The 22,921-nt window shown below is 43.3% G+C and overlaps 1 protein-coding gene across 5 annotated transcripts in view; it reads right to left on the reverse strand.

Annotated features, from left to right (window-relative positions):
- Positions 1 to 2,546: 2,546 nt before the first annotated feature.
- Positions 2,547 to 22,921, reverse strand: part of dusp14 (dual specificity phosphatase 14) — a 41,932-nt gene continuing 21,557 nt past the window's right edge. For 3 of the 5 annotated variants that reach the window (XM_060848158.1, XM_060848163.1, XM_060848161.1), the window contains exon 2: positions 2,547 to 4,526. In XM_060848158.1, coding sequence (XP_060704141.1) covers positions 3,805 to 4,413 — 609 coding nt within the window. In that variant the 5' untranslated portion in view covers positions 4,414 to 4,526 and the 3' untranslated portion in view covers positions 2,547 to 3,804. Of the gene's footprint in view, positions 4,527 to 6,288; positions 6,353 to 22,921 lie in introns of all 5 variants that reach the window. The other 2 variants (XM_060848160.1, XM_060848159.1) reach the window with 1 other exon arrangement.

A 22,921-nucleotide genomic window follows, 5' to 3' on the forward strand; every position in this document is an offset into this window, starting at 1 on the left:
TTTTCCCCCCAGTGGGAATAGAAAACCCTGCATCATTTCACTTAGAGTTAACTGGGTATTCTGCCTGACCGCAGGCAATACACTCCTACATATTGTATTTGTAAAGGTCAAACTTGTACTGAACTAAGTGAAAAGGAAAGCAGAAAGTTCTGGAAACCCAGTCAGTTAGCTGCTGTGGCAAAAGAAATAAATAAAATTTCAGGTCCTTACTATCATTAGAAAAAGTGTGTGGATTTTTAAATAAAATGACGTCCATTTTGAAGGCGTTTGTTTGCTATGTTAAAAAAAGTGGATATTCCAAAACAAAATTTTTACCTGCGGTTCCTTGCTGTGCACAAGGAGGGTAAACATAATTCACAACCTACCAGTGACTGACTGCCTTCCAAAAATCCCAGTTTTGTCAAGTGCTTCCCAATGTTCCTGAGGGATGACCTAAAAAGAAAGGCCTCCTTCCGCAATTTCAAGATGTCTCAGAGAGCTCTACAGCTCTACATGTCATTTAGGGCTGTAGTCACTATTACAATGCAGAAAGTTCCCACCATGTTATAGTGACCAGATATTGAGATGTTGATTGAAGGGGTACATATAGGCAGGATGCTGGGGATAATTCCCCCAGTCTTCTCCAAATTAACATCAAGGAGTATTTCATATCCACCCAAAGTGAGCAGAGAAGGCCACACAGTTTAACATCATTCAAAAGCTAGCTGTGCTCCCCTTCAACTGTGCAATACTCCTATTACACTCGAGGACTCAGTAGATCCTTATGATCAGGCAGTGAACTTTAATGGTCAGGAAATCTTCCTTCAAAGACAAAACTTGTATTCCTAGGTTCCAATGGTGCAAGTCTCCAAATCGAACGTGCAGCAGAGTTTAGACTTTGATAGTTCTGATGGAATTCTAAAGGTACCATCACATAAGCTAACCCAACCACAACCATCTTACCAATAGCATTGCTGGGCATCTAACATCTCACTCCCCACGACACCTCAATTCCCAGCATTAATATGAAGGTTGATCAGATTCACCAATAGTCTTCCAAACAAACAGTCTGCTTGTCAACTCCACTGAGCATCTTGAGCAATTGCAAAAACAAAAGAAAATGAAAATAATAACAAGTTACAAAGATATGTGAAAGCAAAGTTCTAGAAGCTTCAAAGTTGATTTTGATGGTGCTAATTCATCAATCCTGAGTACTATGTTTGCCTGAATGGATAATATCAGAACATTGGATCCAAGGGATAACATGTCTAGAGCATGAAAACAGACCCCTCTGTCCAACTCATCCATGCTGACCAATCACCCCAATCTGACCTAGTTCCATTTGCCAACATTTGGCCCATTTCCTTCTAGATCCTTCCTATTCATATACCCATCCAGAGGTGTCTGAAATGTTGATCTTTTCTTTCTTGTATTTCACTCAGACTCCCCGCCCCACCCTATCCCTGTAGCCCTGCATTTCCCATGGCTAATCCATCTAGCCTGCACATCTCTGGGTACTACACTAATTTAGCATGGCCAATCCACCTAACCTGCATATCTTTGGTCTGTGGGAGGAAACCCACAGACACAGGGAGAATGTGCAGACTCCACAGTTGCACACAGGATGGCATCAAACCTGGGTCCCCTATGCTGTGAGGCATCAGTGCTAACCACTGAACTACCCAAAAGAGAAACAGCTCTTCCAGCCACAACTTTTTCCTGTCATCCATCTTGGATTACCCAGCATCCTTTAAAGTAAAGAGGTCCTTTGCCCCGGGTGGCTTCAAACCAACTTGAGGTTAACAGCCGAACAAATTAACCTATCGTGTCACAGAAACTTTGATCACACTATCACTGAGCTTATTTTCTCCAGCACTTGTGTGTGTGTGTTGGCACAGGGCCCAGTGAAAACCACCAGGTGTGTAAATAACTTTATTAATATTCTACCACCAAGAAAAACACTCACATGGCCAAGGAACCAGTGATAAGCAGAGCCCTGGGAGGGGCAATGCTTATGTGAAAGAAAACATGAGGGGAGGGTAAGGACAAAATCAAAATAGCATTAGAAGAGGAAATAAAGCACTCCACCTCCCTACCCAGTGCTCACCTCTCCCCAAAAAGGTATGGAGAGTGTGTTGGTGGACACAGTATACAGTATTTCCACTCCAAGGGCACCTGGACTCTTATGTAACCACGGAAAAAGGCAGGCAGTCAGCAGAAATGATCCCCCTCCATGGCCAGGCCCAGGAGCAGACTCACACAGAGATCCTCCAACCTCTGCCCATACCCCTCAGCACCAGGTGCCCAAAGATCAGCAGCCAAACTCACTATCACTGAATAACCTTGGAGGTGACTACTATAAACATGCATAATGAATAGCAATGTGTTTTTGCTTTCAATAATCAGATCATCCATTGTTTGTACACATAAGATAAACTCTATTCAAAAAGGTGTCAATAGAGCTGAAGAAGACAGGATTGGTTTATTGTTTTTGTAGAATTGAGCTACACTGTGTGGAATCAACAGATCCAGTGCAGTAAGACAGATCAAAATAGACCAACAGCCAATAATTTATACAAAAAAAGTTTATTTTTTTAAAGTTGTACGTTATTGATAGAGCTCTTCCTACATTGCAATTTTCATTAAAGAAAAAAAAGGAATTACAAGCAGTTCTGCAGATAAATTTAATTTCATTTACGGTGTTCTGACACTGTCTGAATTACCCTTGTTCAGCTGTGCAGACACTCAAGCATAGACCATTCAATACATCATTTAGACAATGTGCTCAAAAAAGACAAAAGTTTCTACAAGTCTCACATTGGTCTGAGTGATCTACAGCTGCCCAGAAATACAATTCAAAGTTGCTCACAGGTAAAAAGGGAGGAGAGAATGTGCACATTACGGTATAGTGAGTTTGGGCTCACTAACAGAGACTGTGCTGGTTTAAGGAAGAATGCAGACCTGGAATTGGTTAAAAAACCCCATGAGAAACATACACCACTGTGAAATATCTAAGCACTCACTGCATAAGCAAATAATCTTTCTCAACTGCAACAGATCCAAAAATCAAACCAATCTTTCTCAAATCCCTGTCATAGGGCTCAATTCTCTCGCAGAATGACAACGCAAAACAGCAGCGCATTTATGTTTCACTGACTATACTCAGACCTCACACCATACTATTTAAAACAGGCAAGCGCTCTCTGCTGGTTTCAACTCATCTCTCAGGTAGACCTCAAAAAAGGTAGTACACATGACACAACAATAACACAGCAGTGCAAATAGGATCATTACATCTACAGTTTACTTCTTGTTCAAAATGAACTTTCACTGTGATCGTCCCAAGTTCATAGCAGCAGCTTACAGGTAGAAGGGAGGTGGAGAGATGTAGACACTGAAGTCTGTAAAATTATCCACAAACCAAGCACAACTCTCTCCATTCCAAAGTCCTGTCCACATCAATATCAGAAATGTTAATATCTGCCTGTGAGTCCCACTGAAAGGACTGTGATAAAAACATTAAAGACAAAATAATTAGAATTAAATTTTAGAAATACATCTATGTTTAAAAATAAATACAAAGAAATTAATTCCACTATTAAAGCTGTAGAAAGCCCAGCGACTTTTAATGGATTTACGGTATTCTGAATCGCTGGTTTATCTGAGGGCCTTGTGGGATACAGAACAACTGACGTTCAATCCATTTATATTGGATTTAGCAGTGTCTACGCCTTAATATTTTCCAGAGTTATGATCCTTTGGGAGACTTTAATTCCTTTTTGTTTGTGAAAACAGAGCAGTAGCAGATTAGTCCCTCAAACTGTGTTAAATGCCCCAAAAAGGAGTGAGGTTTCTGGTTTCCTTTTCATAAATGTCAGGGATTACCCCGATGGGAGACTGCACCATTTTAACACTGTTCTTGCCAAACAGTTTCCGTTCGTATTCTATCAGCTGCCTCCAGAAGCCCACGTTGGGCCGAATGATGGGGCGACGAGATTGGACCCAGTTGTGAGCCTCGAGAAGGGAGATCTTGTGAAACTTCATCAGGTAGGCAATGCAGAGAGAGGCTGATCTGCTGACGCCGGCTACACAATGGACCAAGGCCGAGCCGTGTTTTTTACTGACGCTGTGGATTTTATCGGCGATGCTGTCGAAATACAGAGAGATGGGGGCGTGTGGTAGGTCGGCGACAGGCACTTTGACATACTCAACCTCAGGCCAGTTAGCGTTGGGGATCTCCATGGTCGCATTAATGATGCAGGTAATGCCCTTCGACAGGACCAGGTTGCGATTTGTGGCTGCATTGCCACTGCAGAGGTAGAGGCATGGGGTAATTTGAGCGATCCCACCCAGGACTCCCCCAGTTACCAGCCGGGGTTTGGAAGAGGGACCTGGTGGGGTCCGGTGGAAGAAGCTTTGGCTCCGGGAACTCATCGAAACGTTGGCTCAACAGGAAGGTGCAGAGGAATACTGGAGGGGCCTCAACACTTCTCCACTGGAATTAAGCTCTTAGCCAGCTGGCTGTCCTTCTGGTCAGGTTATTGGTCCTGAAAAAGACAGTGTTTTTCAAAAAGAATGTTATCGCATCAAATCATTTTTGCATCCAACTCAAACACATCCAAATCAATAACAGCGAAACTATTCGCCAACATATTTCTGCAAAAACCGTCCAGAGAGAAAATAAAATCCTCTCAGTACATTCCTCTCTCAGCTGGTTCAAGAATGCTTCTGCAGAATGCCTTTACTTCACCTACACCCATCCTCAAAATAATTCTCACGGGACAGCAGGTAGGACAAATGTTAAGAAGAGTTGCCGCTGATCAGGACAGCGAAGCTGCTTATGGTCAAAGTTCAGAAATGGCAACACCAAGTTTAGTCCAACAGGAGCCCTTCCAAATAAACCTGCTGGTTTATAACCTGGTTGTGTGGGATCTTTATCTTCGTAAACACCAGTCAAACACTGGATTCTCCATCCCCAAACCCCATTCCACCCCCATATTAGACAACCTAATGAACATAAACTTGTTTTAATAGACTTCGTTCTAATATATTTATATTAATGAACAAAAATGCTGCAGATCTGTCAAAAACTAATACATCTTTTGTTGATAGCTCTACAAACGCAGGATCAGCTGAGCTCACCCACGTATGGTTATTATAGGAGAGGCATCTCATCCCTTGGTTATTTCCCAGCTAGTAGAAGAGAAAAATTAGGACTGTGTAAGCTCTGGCGTTTCTCTTGATTGGATGGGAATGGGTCACAGGAGAGCTGACGGGTAGGAGGGTCTCATTCCTTCCTGCCAAAGGCTTCAATCCACAAAGCATTCACTTCCCTCCAGAATCCATTAACTTTGTCCCCTCACAGCTCGAGAGTTCAGAGGACCATTGCGAAACCCCCAGAAGGGGTTAGGAACAGCCTTGGTCACACTCCCTTGACCTGCACTGTTCCCACAGGAATTTCAACACATACAGTCAAAACTCCCAGCTGAAAAACTGGCCTCCATATCCCAGCGGGGAGAAAGTGAGCACTGCAGATGCTGAAGATCAGAGCTGAAAACGTGTTGCTGGAAAAGTGCAGCAGGTCAGGCAGCATCCAAGGAGCAGGAGAATCGACGTTTCGGGCATAAGCCCTCTTTCAGGAAGAAGGGCTCATGCCCGAAATGTCAATTCTCCTGCTCCTTGGATGCTGCCTGACCTGCTGCGCTTTTCCAGCAACACATTTTCAGCTCCATATCCCAGCCTCCATTCTTGTACCACCAGAGAGAATTTTTCTGGGAATTATGAATGAGATGGGGTCTGAGAGATTACTGGTGCTCCTCACATCCCCAAGGCTGAACGGAGACTGTAAAGTGGTGCGTGGCCTTGTATCCCACCATTGTTCACTTGAGAAATCACTACATTCAAATGGTTTGTGTTCCAAACGACAGGAGCTGTATTTGTGACTGCTTGCCAACTTGCTAAACAATCTGTGGACTGAAACAGGAGAGTTTTGTCTACAGAGATATAAAGAGAGAGAGTAAGACAAGAGTGGACACATAAAATCTGAAGTGGCAGCAATAATGAGAGAGAGACAGACAAGTGTCAGAACAGGAGGGAGGGAGCAGGGGTAGAGCAGAAGGAAGATGAAGGGCTGAGATTTTTAAAATTAGAATTTAATTAGAAGCCTTGCAGTGTCTACAATATTTATCTACGTTCCTTACCACCCTGGCATTTGTGTTTAAAATTAGTTTGTGCGATATGGGTGTCCCTGGCTGCGTCAACATTTACTGTTGGTCCCTAATTGTCACAGAGAAGGTGGGGCTGAGTTACCTTCCTGAACCACTGCAATCCTGCGATGTAGACATAATTTTCAGGGAAACAATTCTGCAATAATCTGTTTTAAAAATACAGAAAAAGTGATTTGTGTTAGTAAACTCTCACCAACTCAAGGCAGAAATGTAGCTAAGATGCTAATACAAAAAAAAAGGAGGAGGAGGAAGGCTTGCATAACACTGGCTGGGTTAGTTACAGATCAGAAAAAAAAGATTAACACATCCACGCTTAGCAACAGGCCACATTGGACTCAGGCCCAGTTCATTGTTCAAAATCAAATTGGCTTTTGATTGTTTGGAACTGTGTGTATTCTTGATAAAAATCATTTTTATGAAGATAACTGACATGAGGGAAGAGAGTCAGACAAACAGTGTACAACTTGGTCTTTAAGTTAAGAGCAAGGTAATGGGGTGGGTATGTGTGTCATAATGGCAAAGTGGTCATAAGCAGTGGGACAAATCCTGCACAGAGTCTGGGCAGGTGTTGATCACATGGTTAAAAACGTAGGGCTCTTAAATATACAAGCTTGGAGCCTGACGCCTGCTGAAGGACCTTGTGGAGGAATGGATCGCTGGATGTTGCGTGAACACAACTTTCTTCCCTCCAACCCCCACCCCAAACCCTGTATTTACCACCTCAATGAGCACTGATATAAAGCGCATGGACTACACAGTATTCGTACTTGTGGGAGGCAGCGGGGAACACAAGTTTTACTGCATGGGAGTCACAATCAGCCCTCTTCCTACACTCCACTCTCACCCCCATCCTCAATGATCCACATTCAATCTTTCTCGCTGAGCTCCCTGGGAAGGTGGAACGTATTGCAAACAGATCACACCAGATACGAAGACTTCACCCAAGACCCATCCATCCTCGGGCTCTGACCAGATCCATTCACTGTATTCTGTAGAATAGATTCTTTCCTGCCTCAGTACCATCACTGTGGAAAACTACAACAGGTTATAAATATTACAAAAAGTACTTGCTGAACATAACAAGCCTAGTTGGAATGTATCCCAGTGCTAGTGGTTTGTGTTGCATATGTGCCTCCTCCAACTCTATTAATGTAATATTCCATTGTTTTCTCCCTCCTGTTTGTATCTAGCATCTCCGTAATGGCTAGTTACTGCGGTAGCTCCACGTTCCCACCAGGCCGAACTGTTTGGCTCCACACCATTTGGAGCACACACTACCACCGACTGAAGGAACTTTGATAACCAAGAGTGTCACAGTGGTGATCTGTGCAGGAAGGCTCACCACCATGGCTACCCATTGCTTCAGTGAAGTGTCACCAGTGTGTGGCAGGGAGGATTTTCGAAGAATGTTGTCTTCCTGCAATGCAGTGCAGGAGATTGTATACAAACAGCTTGTGCAGTTGCCATAGTGACAGCACCTTTGCAAAACCATTTTGAGCAATGAACCTGGACTCAAGTCTAGCAAAATCAGAGAACTTTGAGCACATCCTTTGGCGTGGTAATAATGTCACTGGATTAATAATCCAGGGGCCCTGCTAATGCTCAGGTTCAAACCTCAATATCACCACCACCACTGCTGGTTGGAATCCAAACTCAATTAATCTACAAATGAAAGCTACTTCCACTAAAGTGCTGACCATGAAAAACAAATGTAACCTGTTTAACTAATCACCTTTAGGGAAGGAAATCTGCCACGTTTACAGAGTCCAACCTACATGTGACTGACACTTGACCACTGCCCAAAATAGCTTGGCCAATTGCTCAGTTCAAGGGCAATTAAAAGATGGGCAACAAATTCTTGGCCTTTCCAGCAACATCCACTTTCTATTAAACAACAAAAAAAACCCAAGAAAATTCCCTTCATCCCATTGTTCTTCATTCATGCAATGTTTTCTCCTTGACTCGCTTTTCCTTGCACAAACATTTCTTCAATAATCGAAACAATTTCATCTTAATTTGTATTGATCGGGAGACTACATAAATCCCCAAGGATTATGCTGGCCGGACCAGATGGAGGGCAATTTGTGAAGAGAATAAACGCCAACGTACACTAGGTGACCCATGACTGATTCATTTGCAATTCCAAACACTCCGATAGGCCTTTCCATGAAATAAAATTCTGAATGCCCTCTTTACAGATGGAAGAACTTCCCTCAAATTCCTAATAAATTGGAAAAACAGACAGAACATACAGAGTGCTCAACAAACTGACATACTGGAAGCAATCCACAAGCCAACCTTCCATCCACTGACTCCATCTATACCTCCCCCTGCCTCAGAACTTAGCCAACATCAAAGACCCCTCCCACCCTGGTTATAATCTCTTCCATCAGGCTGAAGATATAAAAAGGTTAAACACACGTGCTAACAGATTCATGCACAGCTTCTTCCCCACTGTTATTAGACTTCTGAATAGACCTCTCAAATTTTAAATTTAAATATTGATCTCACTCTTTATGTGCCTTCTCTGAAGTCATAACATTGTACTGAATAAAAACCGCAAAAGTACTGCAGATGCTGTAAATCAGACAAAAATAGAAATTGCTGGAAAAGCTCAGCAGGTCTGGCAGCATCTGAGGACAGGAAACGGATTTCTCGCCACAGATGCTGCCATACCTACTCAGCTTTTTCTATTCTTGCCTCTAACACTGTATTCCTCACTCTGCTCTGTGAACCTTATGCATTTTGTATGGTATGATCTGCCTTTACTGCATACATCTCACTTACTGTACCTAGGTACATGTGACATTAATAAATCAAATCAGGTTAGAAATTCTCAGCATCTGATGGCAACTCCAACTTTCTAAAAATGGAAGCAATGCTCTGACAAGTGCTGTTCAAAAAGATCTGCTAGGATTGGTATGTATCCCATCTCTCATTGTTACAGCCCAGGAAGATTAACATTTATAAACATGCCATTAAAGTGTAAAGTAGAAATATTTGCTTAGAAATGCTGGGAATAAGACATAAAAATCAGAAACCATGGAGATTCATTCATTCATTCACAGGATGAGGATGTCGTTGGCTAAAACAGCATCTATTGCCTATGCCGAAATGCCCAGAGGGCAGTTGAGAACCAACCACATTGCTGTGGGTCTGGGGTCGCATGCACACCAGACCAGGTAAGGATAACTGCTTCCTTCCCTAAAGGACATTAGTGAACCAGATGGGCTTTTCCCAACAATCGACAATGGTTTCACAGTTACCATTAGGGTCATAATTCCAGATTTTTTGTTATTGAATTAGGTTCCACCATCTGCCGTGTTCAGATTTGAACCCAGGTCTCCAGAACATTACCTGGGTCTCTGGATTAGCCGTCCAGCAATAATACCAGTCAGTCATTGCCTCGCCTATAATCCAGCAGCATTCATGAGGAAAGACCAGTTATGTTTAGGGTGTAGACCCTTTAATCAAAAACCAAAAACGTATGCGCTGAAATACCTTCCTGTGATCTCAATATGACTCCTGGGTCCTCCTGATTCAGCACAGAGAGATTCTTCACTCATTTAGAAATGTTTAATCAGTGTAACTGGCGATTAAGCAGGAACATGCATTTGCTCAGGATTCTCTGGGGTGGGGGAGTCTAGAACTAGAGGGCATAGGTTTCAGGTGAGAGGGGATAAGATCCAAAAGAGACCTAAGGGGCAACCTTTTCACACAGAGGGTGGTATGTGTATGGAATGAGTTGCCAGAGGAAATGGTGGAGGCTGGTACAATTACAACATTTAAAAGGCATCTGGATGAGTACATGAATAGGAAAGATTTAGAGGGATATGGGCTAAGTGCTGGCAAATGGGACTAGATTAGGTTAGGGTATCTGGCTGGCATGGACAAACTGGACTGAAGGGTGTGTTTCCATGCTGTACATCTCTGTGACTCTATCAAAACATTTTAAAAGCGATTTTAAGGCAAAACTACTTTTGTCTTTGAAGGGATGTTACTGTTGTAATACAGGGAAGTGTACTGACTCATATGCACAAACATGTTATAACCATTTACAACGGACCACACATTTAAAGATACAAGGGTCAGAACAGACCCCCTCACTGATTCCTAATTACAGGATCAACACTCTGCTCAGAAGAGGAGATTAGAATTATTTATGATGCAGGATAAATATCGAAGTTCCAATGGTGGCAAAGGCAGACCACAAACCTTGTTTACCTGTGTTTATTACAAATTAATAACGTATTTTGTGTGACTAAGTATTTATGAACCAGCTTTGCTCAAAAAGGGAACATGCCTTTTTCTCTCACACAGCACGACTGTGAATTCAGCATCACTCAGCTCACTCAGATGTGTTCAGTTGATGCTCGGTGCTGGCCAAAATGAAAATGGAACTAATCGACGGCTGAGAGAAAGGCTCTCTACACAGTTCCAGCTCAAACCAGTTTCAGAATAGAGGACAGCATCCAGGTCACACAGCTCCCATTGTCAAATCGCTGTGCCCGGTGACCAGGAACTACTGACCCACACCAGTCATTTCAAAACTTCAAATCATTTTGTGGCGCTTTGCTAATTATTTTGTGAAGCAGATTCCCAACCAGCAACCATCACACAGGGTCTGTGCACCATATTCTAAAGATGGATTTTGATCAAGAATGGACAGAAATTGTAAGAAATGTCTCTTCCTCCTACATATTGTTATAATGTAGAGAGTAGACATTGCAGGATTGATAGTAAAAAGAAATGCAGGGGCTCTATGTTAATTAGATCAGAGTGCATTTGTCCTTTTCAGGCCTCCTATCAGGGTTAGGAACTCTACCGCTGCACCACAGGAGGGCCCCTGCATTGGTCTCATTTTTTCCCTTCCCAGGCCCAACTAGCACCCTTTATTTTCTTTGTTTTTCCCTCCAAAATCACTTGTGATAATCTTTTTCTTCATATATAAAATCGAGAGACAGAACTGAGCTTGCTTTTTGTTTTTAAACTGAGTGACTCAGGAAAAAAGACACCACTGCGTATATACTTTATTGTGCATTTTATTCTACTACCAGGAAAACACATGTGGCCAAACTCTGGAATGTTGATGTAATGGAATATTATCCACACTGTAGCTCCTTAATGCTGTTTTAACTAAGTGCTCTGATTAGTTGTTCCAACAGCAGCTAATGTACAGGATACAGGGGAGTGTTCAGCTCCTGAGGGTGCTAGAGATTACCATGTGGTTAGGAGGAGAAAGTGAGGACTGCAGATCAGAGCTGAAAATGTGTTGCTGGAAAAGCGCAGCAGGTCAGGCAGCATCCAAGGAACAGGAGAATCGACATTTCGAGCATAAGCCCTTCCTGAAGAAGGGCTTATGCCCGAAACGTCATCACCATGTGGTTACCAACTCTGGCTGCAGACCAGGTGGATTGTTTCAGCCTGGGGCCTTCCGGCAGAGTTGGCCGACCTTGGCCCAGTTGGAGAGTCTGGTGGAGGAGCTGCCATCCTGAGACGTGGCACCAGGATACTCTTCCCAAGGCCCAATAGGGTATTTCCAGGAAATCAAAACCTCAGTGCTCTGACTGCTTGACTGCACCGACACACCATGGCATTCTTAAGGCTGTGAGAATTAGGAATGGAGGGCCATTAGCCCCTGGAGCCTGCTCCTTCATTCAATTTTATCATGGCTGATCAGACATTCCTCGCATCACCTTTCTTGCCCTTTCATCACATCCCTCACTGATCAAGAATATCTCTCGGCCTTTGATGTACAGAAGGACTCTAAGCCCAGAGATCGAAATTCCTTCTCATCTCTGTCTCAAATTAGTGCCCCTGTCCAGGCAACGGAGATGTTTGAGCTCAAGGCCAAGATGGCAGCCAGCTGGAATTCCATCAAAGTTGTCCGCAGAGGCTCTGTCAAGATGGGGTCTCCTAGAGGTGACTACACAGGTAGTGCCATAGATAAATCCCAACAATTTGTCAGGAACCTCTTTTGTACAGATAAGCCGTCGCAGGTTTTACTTCTAGCTTGCTGAGCCCAAAGTCTCTGGCTAATTTTGCTACAAAGCCATTCTAACTCTCTACCCATGCTCCTAGACACGTGTTAAAGTGCAGCTCTACACGAAGAAAGGGTTGAGGGGGATATGGGCCACGTGCTGGCAAATTGACAAATTATAATGAGGATATCTGGTCAGCATGGATGAGTTGGACCAAAGAATCTGCTTCCATGTTGTTCCTCCCACTGGTTTACCCTCTGAACTAGAACTGGTGCCAGTCTGTGAGCTGGTGAATACTGATGTAAATGTGAATGACAACCTGCACTGCATAGTGCTCCCTCTTTGACATCTCAAAAGGAATAACTGGAGCTTCTGGTGGTGTTCAAATGGGATTGAAAGTAAAGGGCATGCATTAACATTCGGTGGCCTGGGTTAATATTTAGCAGCAAGAGACTGTTGGCTTTTGTAAGCATCCAGAATTTCTCTCTCATGCCATCTCCAGTTATTCCACCCATTTTAGATTTCACACGTGTAACCTTTTGAACATTATATTTTTTCACATTCTTTGCACAATATATGTTCTCAGCATTATTTACACAGCTCTGAGTTTCCATTTTGTAGACAGATTGTTTCCATTACCATTATTTATTTTCAATATTATATTTGCAATCCTCATGCACTCCCATTATCATTGCTACACAATTTTCTCATGAATTTTTGCAGAGGCCTGCAATCCAGCAAAATATTATTAAAACTCAGTTCGGTAAACATGGTTCATTATGATTGCTTCTTTAGCATTAAGGTTTGGATGAGGAAAAACTGAGCTGTCATGCCTTTATTTTCTCCCCCCCGCCCCCCCCAGTTTCACAAATCTGATTTTCCATCTATCATCTAAATTCTGTTTTTTTAAAATGATTCAACTCTCTCTAAACAATAATAATGTTGCTGGTTAATTTTCTAACTATTTTAATGAATTGCTAACTGGGGTTATTAATTGACCTTCCAATTGCTGAGCTGAAAATGCGTTGCTGGAAAAGCACAGCAGGTCAGGCAGCATCCAAGGAACAGGAAATTCGACGTTTCGGGCATAAGCCCTTCATCAGGAATCGTTCCTGATGAAGGGCTTTTGCCCGAAACGTCGAACTTCCTGTTCCTTGGATGCTGCCTGACCTGCTGCGCTTTTCCAGCAACACATTTTCAGCTCTGATACTCCAGCATCTGCAGACCTCACTTTCTCCTTCCAATTGCTGAACCTACTGCCACTAAAATGGTCAATATCTTAAAAAAAGAAATGTTTTATATTTCTCAACAAATATATTCTGTTGAGACATTAAAATCTTGACTTGATAAATGATCCACCCAGAGCTAACTGAGAAAGGATAATATTAGATTGAAATCATGGGGCTTATACTATTGCAAAAGGACTGAACCCAAAGAGGTTTAGAAGCCAGCAAATAGTAAAGGCAGAGGAATAACAACTGGAAAAGAGGAAGAAAATTGGTTAACAATTTCTCCTCTCTGACCTAAACTGAAGACTGCGAGATCTGGTCCTGGAAGGCCCTGCCAAGGGAAACAATCATCCTTACACATTTTCTTGGTCAAAGGTCCTCAACATCATCATCATTTACTTGAGAGGAATCACCCCTCATTCTCCGGAACACGAGGGGATATAGACCTACCCTACTAACTCTGCACCTTCCCCATAGTCCTGACATCTTTTAGTTTCAAAATGTATGTTGCTCAGAACATGACAGAATATTCCAAATTGCAAACTAAAGAACATTTTTTAAATAGGCCAGGCCTTTACCCTTTGCTGCCTGAACATCTTCAGTATGACGCTACTAAAGCCCTTTCAACTTCAGCTGTGAAATAGAAAGTAACAGGAAATACATGTGGAACTTATGTAATATGTGAGGTAGAGCAGGACCACATGTTTTTAGGTGGTTGGATTAATTTTTTACTGATCAACTTCGGTACCCTCTCTCGACCAGTGAACATGGTGGCTCAGTGATTTGCACTGCTGCCTCACAATGCCAAGGGACCAGTGTTCGATTACGCCCTCCGCTGACTGTGTGTGGAATTGCACATTCACTGGGTACTCCGGTTTCCCCTCTTAGTCCAATGTTGTTAGGTGGATTGGCCCTACTCAATTGCCTACAGTGTCCAGGGACATTCAGGCAAGTTGGATTATTCATGGGAAACACAGGGTTACAGGGATAGGATAGGGATCTGGGTTGGATGCTCTTCAGAGGCTCAGTGTGTACTCGATGGGCCAAATGGCCTACTTCCACACTGTATGGATTCGACGGACAAAATTAATGATGTGGGGTGATACAATGTGCTTTTTAAAAAAAAAAGGTTTAATCAAATGTGGCTGTATCTTCCAAACTAAACTCTCTTTTCTGGAGATCTCCTAGTCCTCCTTGAAGCACTCATTCATTTGACGGTGGAGCTCCAGGAGGTTCAGAATTGTCTATTCTCCACAAATCTGTTAAAGTGGAGTCCTCTTCTGTCGCCTGGTGACTTTCAGTTCCAGAGGATAGACCCCGTCCAAAGGGATTATTACCCCTCTCCAACCCAGGAATACATCTAGGGCCAGCTAACTCAGACATGAACCGGGAATACAAACCCCTTTCAAGCAAAATTAATGAGCTGGGCAGTTCGGACCCACTTCCAGATGGAACATTAAACTCCGATGGTGGTCTCTGTTCTCTCAGGTGGAAGATCCAACAGCACCAATCTGAGGAGAGTCGGGAGCTAGCCCTGATCTCCTGGCCAATCTTTATCCCTCAGTTATCAATTATAGAGTCATAGAGATGTACAGCACGGAAACAGACTCTTCGGTCCAACTTGTCCACGTCGATCAGATATCCCAACCCAATCTAGCCCCGTTCTGGGCCCATATCCCTCCAAACCCTTCCTTTTCAGCTACCCATCCAGATGCCTTTTAAATGTTGCAATTGTATCAGCCTCCACCCACTTCCTCTGGCAGCTCATTCCATGCATGCACCACCCTCTGCTTGAAAAAGTTGCCTCTACGTCTCATAGAACATAGAACATAGAAGGATACAGCGCAGTACAGGCCCTTCGGCCCTCGATGTTGCGCCGACCGAATCCTACCTAACCTATACTAGCCCAATAACTTCCAAATGCCTATCCAATGCCCGCTTAAATGACCATAAAGAAGGAGAGTTCACCACTGATACGGGCAGGGCATTCCATGAACTCACAACCCGCTGTGTGAAGAATCTACCCCTAACATCTGTCCTATACCTACCACCCCTTAATTTAAAGCTATGTCCCCTAGTAACACCTGACTCCATTAGCGGTAAAAGGTTCTTAGTATCTACCCTATCTAAACCCCTAATCATCTTATACACTTCTATCAGATCTCCCCTAAACCTTCTCTTCTCCAATGAGAACAGCCCCAAGTGCCTCAGCCTTTCCTCATAAGATTTTCCTACCATTCCAGGCAACATCCTGGTAAACCTCCTCTGCACTCGTTCTAAAGCTTCCACATCCTTCCTATAGTATGGCGACCAAAACTGCACACAATACTCCAGATGAGGCCGCACCAGAGTCTTATACAACTGCAACATGACCTCAGGACTCCGGAACTCAATTCCTCTGCCAATAAAGCCCAGTACACCATATGCCTTCCTCACAGCACTATTTACCTGGGTGGCAACTTTCAGAGATCTGTGTACATGGACACCAAGATCCCTCTGCTCATCCACACTACCAAGTAGCCTACCATTAGCCCAGTAATCCATCATCTTATTATTCCTACCAAAGTGAACGACTTCGCACTTAGCTACATTGAATTCCATTTGCCACATTTCCGCCCAGCTCTGCAACTTATCTATATCCCGCTGTAACCTACCACTTCCTTCCTCACTATCCACAACTCCACCGACTTTTGTGTCTCTTTTATATCTTTCTCCTCTCACCCTAAACCTATGCCCTCTAGTTCTGGACTCCCCAACCCCAGGGAAAAGACTTTGCCTATTTATCCTATCCATGCCCTTCATAATTTTGTAAACCTCTATAAGGTCACCCTTCAGCCTCTGATGGTTTAAAAGGTAAGCGAGCAAAGATTTTAAAAAAGGGATCTAAGCGGCAACATTTTCACACAGACCATGGTACATGTCTGGAATGAGCTGCCAGAGGAAGTGGTGGAGGCTGGTACAATTATAACATTTCAAAGGAATCTAGATGGGTATATGAATAGGAAGGGTTTAGAGGGATATGGGCCCCAGCCTGTTCAGCCTCTCCCTGTAGCTCAGATCCTCCAACCCTGGCAACATCCTTGTAAATCTTTTCTGAACCCTTTCAAGTTTCACACCATCTTTCCGATAGGAAGGAGACCAGAATTGCACGGAATATTCCAACAGTGGCCTAACCAATGTCCTGTACAGCCGCAACATGACCTCCCAACTCCTGTACTCAATACTCTGACCAATAAAGGAAAGCATACCAAACGCCTTCTTCACTATCCTATCTACCTGCGACTCCACTTTTAAGGAGCTATGAACCTGCACTCCAAGGTCTCTTTGTTCAGCAACACTCCCTAGGACCTTACCATTAAGTGTATAAGTCTGCAAAGATTTGTTTTCCCAAAATGTAGCACCTCGCATTTATCTGAATTAAACTCCATCTGCCACTTCTCAGCCATTGGTCCATCTGGTCCAGATCCTGTTGTAATCTGAGGTAACCCTCTTCACTGTCCATTACACCTCCAATTTTGGAGTCATCTGCAAACTTACTAACTGTACCTCTTATGCTCGCATCCAAATCCACCAATCCTTGTGGAACTCCACTGGTTACAGGTCTCCAGTCTGAAAAACAACCCTCCACCACCACCTTCTGTCTTCTACCTTTGAGCCAGTTCTGTATCCAAATGGCTAGTTCTCCCTGTATTCCATGTGATCTAACCTTGCTAATCAGTCTCCCAAACATCCTGGTTGTTATCATATTAAAATGCACCATAGTCCTGCTCTCACTAGAGAAAGACAGTTGTTGGTGGTTTAACCTGAGGGTCACCACGCATGAGACACGGGAGAGGTTGAGAAGGAGAGCCCTTCAAGATAACCTCAGTCAGGGCTGGAATTGAGCCCATGCTGTTGTCCTCACTCACTAATCATAAACCAGCCAGCCAACTGAGCAAACTGATTCCCTACTCCTATCAGAGTGCTGCGTGTAGCAGCGTGCTGTGCACAAATTAGTTGATGCATTTTCTGCATGACTCCACACTTGTATCCATCTCACCCCGTTCTCAACAGACTAGGTAAAGCAAGAAAAGCCAGCATTTATATTACGCTTTACACACTAGAATTCACAAAGCATTTTAAAAACAAATACTGGACTTTTTGAAGTGTATTCACAAAATCTTGAAAGAAACTCCTGTCTATAACTAAGAACACAAGATGTGACCACAGAATTTTACATTTGAAGCATTTTACCATAACTAAAGTACTACTGACTAATTAGGGAAATTCAACTTTATTCACAAAACTAAAAATACCCTTTTTTTCTTTTAGAGCAACTAAGATCACAGTTCACCAGTATTTCTCAGGAGGTATGGTCAACACATTTGCAGATAACACCAAATTTGGAGGTGATGGACAGGTTACCTCAGATTACAATGGGATCTTGATCAGATGGACCAATGGGTCGAGGAGCGGCAGATGGAGTTTAATTATGATAAATGTGAGATGCTGCATTTTCGAAAGGTAAATCAGGTCAGGACTTATACACTTAAATAGAACAAACAGACCTTGGAGTGCAGGTTCATACCTTCTTGAAAGTGGAGTCGCAGGTAGATAGGATAGTGAAGAAGGCGTTTGATATGCTTGCCTTTATTGGTCAGAGCATGGAGTATAGGAGTTGGGAGGCCATGTTGTAACGGCACAGGACGTTGTAAGGCCATTTTTGGATACTGTGTGCAATTCTGGTCTCCTTCCTATCGGAAAGACGTTATGAAACTTGGAAGGGTTCAGAAAAGATTTACAAGGATGTTGCCAGGTTGGAGGATGAGCTATAGGGAGATGTTGGGGTTGTTTTCCCTGGAACGTTGGAGGCTGAGGGTTGATCTTATAGAGGCTTATAAAATCATGAGGGGCACGGATAGGATAAATAGACAAAGTCTTTTCTCTGAGGTGGGAGATTCCAAAGTTAGAGGGCATAGGTTTAAAGGTAAGCGAGCAAAGATTTAAAAAAAGGGATCTAAGCGGCAACATTTTCACACAGACCATGGTACATGTCTGGAATGAGCTGCCAGAGGAAGTGGTGGAGGCTGGTACAATTATAACATTTCAAAGGAATCTAGATAGGTATATGAATAGGAAGGGTTTAGAGGGATATGGGCCACGTGCTGGCAAATTGGGCTAATTAATTTAGGATATCTGGTCAGCATGGATGAGTTGGACCAAAGGATCTGGTTCCATATTGTACAGCTCAATGATTCGATATAATTTTACACCATCCTTGAAGTAGATATTTAATCCTTTAAGACTCAGTCCAAGGTGATCCTGAGTTCCCAAGGGTTTACTTTGTTCTCAGCAAGGAAGTTTTTATCTCTCAGAACTGTCTATTACAATGAGGTATTCCCCATTAGAATTTCTTCCTCACACACAAACTACACAAATCTTCTGAAAATGTGTTGCTGGTTAAAGCACAGCAGGTTAGGCAGCATCCAAGGAACAGGAAATTCGACGTTTCGGGCCAGAGCCCTTCATCATGAACTCCCCACTTGCCTGGATGGGTGCAGCTCCAACAACACTCAAAGCTTGACACCATCCATGACAAAGCAGCCCGCTTGATTGGCACCACGTCCACAAACATTCACTCTCTCCAACACTGATGCTCAGTAGCAGTACTATGTATGAACTACAAGATGCACTGAAGAAATTCACCAAAGATCCACAGACAGCACCTTACAAACTGACCACTTCCATCTGGAAGGAAGAAGGGCTGCAGATACATGGGGAACACCATCAACTGCAAGTTCGCCTCCAAGCCCCTCACCATCCTGACATGGAAACAGATTGACCTCCTTCACTGTCGCTGGGTCAAAATCCTGGAAACCCCTCCCCCTTAGGATATTATGGCTCAATCCACATGAACAGCAGCAGTTCCAAAAGGCAGCTCACCACCACCTTCTGAAGGGCAACTAGAAACAAGTATAAATGCTGGCCCAGCCAACAAACCTCATAATCCATGAAAGAATTTTAAAAACCCATCTGTATTTCTGTGTAGTGAACCACAGTGTCTTGATGCTCTCGGTTTGATCCTGGCAGACTAACCTTGACTGGGATATCTTAGACCCTTTCTGTCTTAAAGCTCATCTCTTTGGCAAGGTGAAGGGCCTTGCGCCTTGTATTCAGTTAGAAAGGCTGATTAACACTCCGAGGCCCCCAACTCTGTTTTTTGTGGTAGTAGATAGGCAGTTTAAAAGCCCAATTGTTTACATTCTCAACACTTTGCTGGGACTGTGGAGAGCACATTCTCATGCAGTAACTACATGAGACATATGAACACCTTAAACATTATTTTTAATCTTCAGCGATCAAACCACCCAAGCTTGCTGTGAGGATAACTTTAAGAACAGGTCAGATGACGCTGTAGTTTACCTTCAAGACAGTCCCAAAACTAATCTTCTAAACCTCATAACTGCAACACCACTAACAGCGCCGCAATAACCAGGATGTTTTTTTTAAATACTATGTATTTAGGGATAAAATATTGCTTAGGCAATATAAGATAAATTGTTTACTGTTGTAGAAAATTGTGTTATAGGATTGTGTTCTCACCTGAGGGGAGTAATGATAACCTTGGTTTAACAGCTCATCCAAAGGACAGTTATTCTATCACAGCAGCACTGCACTGGAGTGAGCTTGATATTTGCAGTGAGGTGTCTGCTGTGAAATCAGAACCCACTGTGTTCTTACTCATGGGGGACAGTGTTACTCACTGAGCCACTGACCAATGCACCTTTCACTGTTAAAGCCATAGACAGCCTGCAGTGAGACAGGATCATCTGGACCAATTACTACAACAAAATGAGAACACTCCTCTCTGGAGGGCTTTTGGATAAATTTTCAGCTCATTAAAATGACAGCACACTGCTTTCAAAAATCCACACAGTTGGGCAGAAAGTAATCTTATTTAGGTTCCACCGTGTAAAACTTCTTTCTGTTCAATTTCCTTCTAATTAGAGCAGGTAATTAATTATTGGTTGATGGAAGGAATGTGGAAATATGGAACTCCTGCCAGCACCTGCTTTCCACATTAAGCTAATTGAGAGGTTTATAACAATAAATGGTTTCAATAGAATAGATAGTGAGGAAGACTAATTTCTTCTAGTAAAGTAATCCGGAATTAGATAGCAATAATTAGGATATTTTATTCATTCGTTGGGATATGGACATACATAATAATGCCAGGATTTATTGCCTGTTCTCAAATGTCTTTAGGAAGTGGTCAGGTACTTCCTGAACCATTAATGTCCAGTTGCTGTGAGTGCACAGCGTGGAATGGAGTTCCCGGTCTTTCACCCAGCAACGCTGGAAGGGACGCGATTCCAGATCAGGTTGGTGGAGTGACAGAAAGGAACTTGCAGTTGGTGGTGCTGCCCTTGTCCTTCTGGGTGGTAGAGGTCACGGGTTTGAGTGGTGCTGGAAAAGCACAGCAGTTCTGTGCTTTTCCAGCACCACTCCAATCTAAACTCTGGTTTCCAGCATCTGCAGTCATTGTTTTTACCAAGGTCACGGGTTTGGAAGGTACTGTTGAAAGCACCTTGGTGAGCTGCTGCAGTGCATCCTGTGGATGGCACACACTGCAGACACAACGTGTATGGGGCAGGGGAGGTGAATGTTTAAGGGTATTGATGGGCTGCATTGTCTTCAATGATATCAAGTTTCTTGGTGTTGTTTAAGATGCATGCAGAAGTTATGTTTATGCAACCTCCAAGCAAGGAGTGTTAGGATAGAAATCTGCAGGTTATTATAAACTGAAGAGAATAATTAGCTTGAACTCTAAGATTTGATATCAAGGGAAATTTCTTCAAATGAATTTCCATAAAAGGTGGTGTTGGAAAACAGGATGCAATTTCACTTTGCTGGGTTTTAAGATCTTTCTAACTGCTCCACGTGTCGTTTTCTATCTTTTGCATAATAACCTTCTAAAGTATTGTTAAATAAATGCTGCAGCCTTGTGTGACTATGTTTCAGTGAATTGATCACATTAACTCATAATAAATACATAATTGATCAAGCCGGATTTCATTGTGATTGGACTTGTCCATTAGTACCATTCACTAGGATAATACTTGCCACTTTAAAACTCTACTGAGCTGAGGTCTTGTAGCATGCAGGAATGGAGTGCTTTATTATGTGAAGACTTGCAATGGAATCAACTACTTTACTATCAGCAAGTGCCCCCACTCCCTGACCTTATGGTGAAGGGAAGGCCACTGATAAGCAACTGAAGATGGCTGGCCCTCAGGCATGACCCAAAGGAACTCTTTGGCGATGCCCTGTGGCTTCGAGCCCACCACAAACATAATTTGTTCCACTTTGTGCTCCAGCCTTTTCTGTCTGTGACATCAAGGTTAGTAACTCTCGTCTCATAGAGTCATAGAATCATAGAGATGTACAGCATGGAAACAGAGCCTTCGGTCCAACTCGTCCATGCCGACCAGATATCCCAACCCAATCTAGTTCCACCTGCCAGCACCCAGCCCATATTCCATCAAACCCTTCCTATTCATATACCCATCCAAATGCCTCTTAAATGTTGTAATTGTACCAGCCTCCAACACTTCCTCTGGCAGCTCATTCCATAGGAAAAAGTGAGGACTGCAAATGCTGGAGATCAGAGCTGAAAATGTGTTGCTGGAAAAGCGCAGGAGGTCAGGCAGCAACCCAGGAGCAGGAGAATCGACATTTCGGGCATGAGCCCTTCATTCCATACCCATACCAATCTCTGCATGAAACACTTGCCCCTTAGCTCTCTTTTGTATCTTTCCCCTCTCACCCTAAACCTATGCCCTCTAGTTCTGGACTCCCCCACCCCAGGGAAAAGACCTTGTCTACGCCTGAGACCCGGGTTCAATTCCCGACTCAGGCGACTGACTGTGTGGAGTTTGCACATTCTCCCCGTGTCTGCGTGGGTTTCCTCCGGGTGCTCCGGTTTCCTCCCACAGTCACAAAGATGTGCGGGTCAGGTGAATTGGCCATGCTAAATTGCCCGTAGTGTTAGGTAGGGGTAAATGTAGGGGTATGGGTGGGTTGCGCTTCGGCGGGTCAGTGTGGACTTGTTGGGCCGAAGGGCCTGTTTCCACACTGTAAGTCTAATCTAATCTAAATCTAAATCATATCCATGCCTCACATAATTTTATAAAACACTATAAGATCATCTCTCAGCCTCCGACGCTCCAGGGAAAAACAGCCCTAGTCTATTCAGCCTCTCCCTATAGCTCAAATCCTCCAACCCTGGCAACATCATTGTAAATCTTTTCTGAACCCTTTCAAGTTTTACAAGATCTTTCCGATAGGAAGGAGACCAGAATTGCACGTAATATTCCAACTGTGGCCTAACCAATGTCCTGTACAGCCGAAACATGACCTTCCAACTCTTGTAATCAATACTCTGACCAAAGGAAAGCATACCAAATGCCTTCTTCACTATCCTATCTACCTGTGACTCTACTTTCAAAGAGCTATGAACCCGCAC

This window comes from Hemiscyllium ocellatum, chromosome 31, assembly GCF_020745735.1.
Source record: "Hemiscyllium ocellatum isolate sHemOce1 chromosome 31, sHemOce1.pat.X.cur, whole genome shotgun sequence".
Classification (NCBI taxonomy): Eukaryota; Metazoa; Chordata; class Chondrichthyes; order Orectolobiformes; family Hemiscylliidae; genus Hemiscyllium; species Hemiscyllium ocellatum.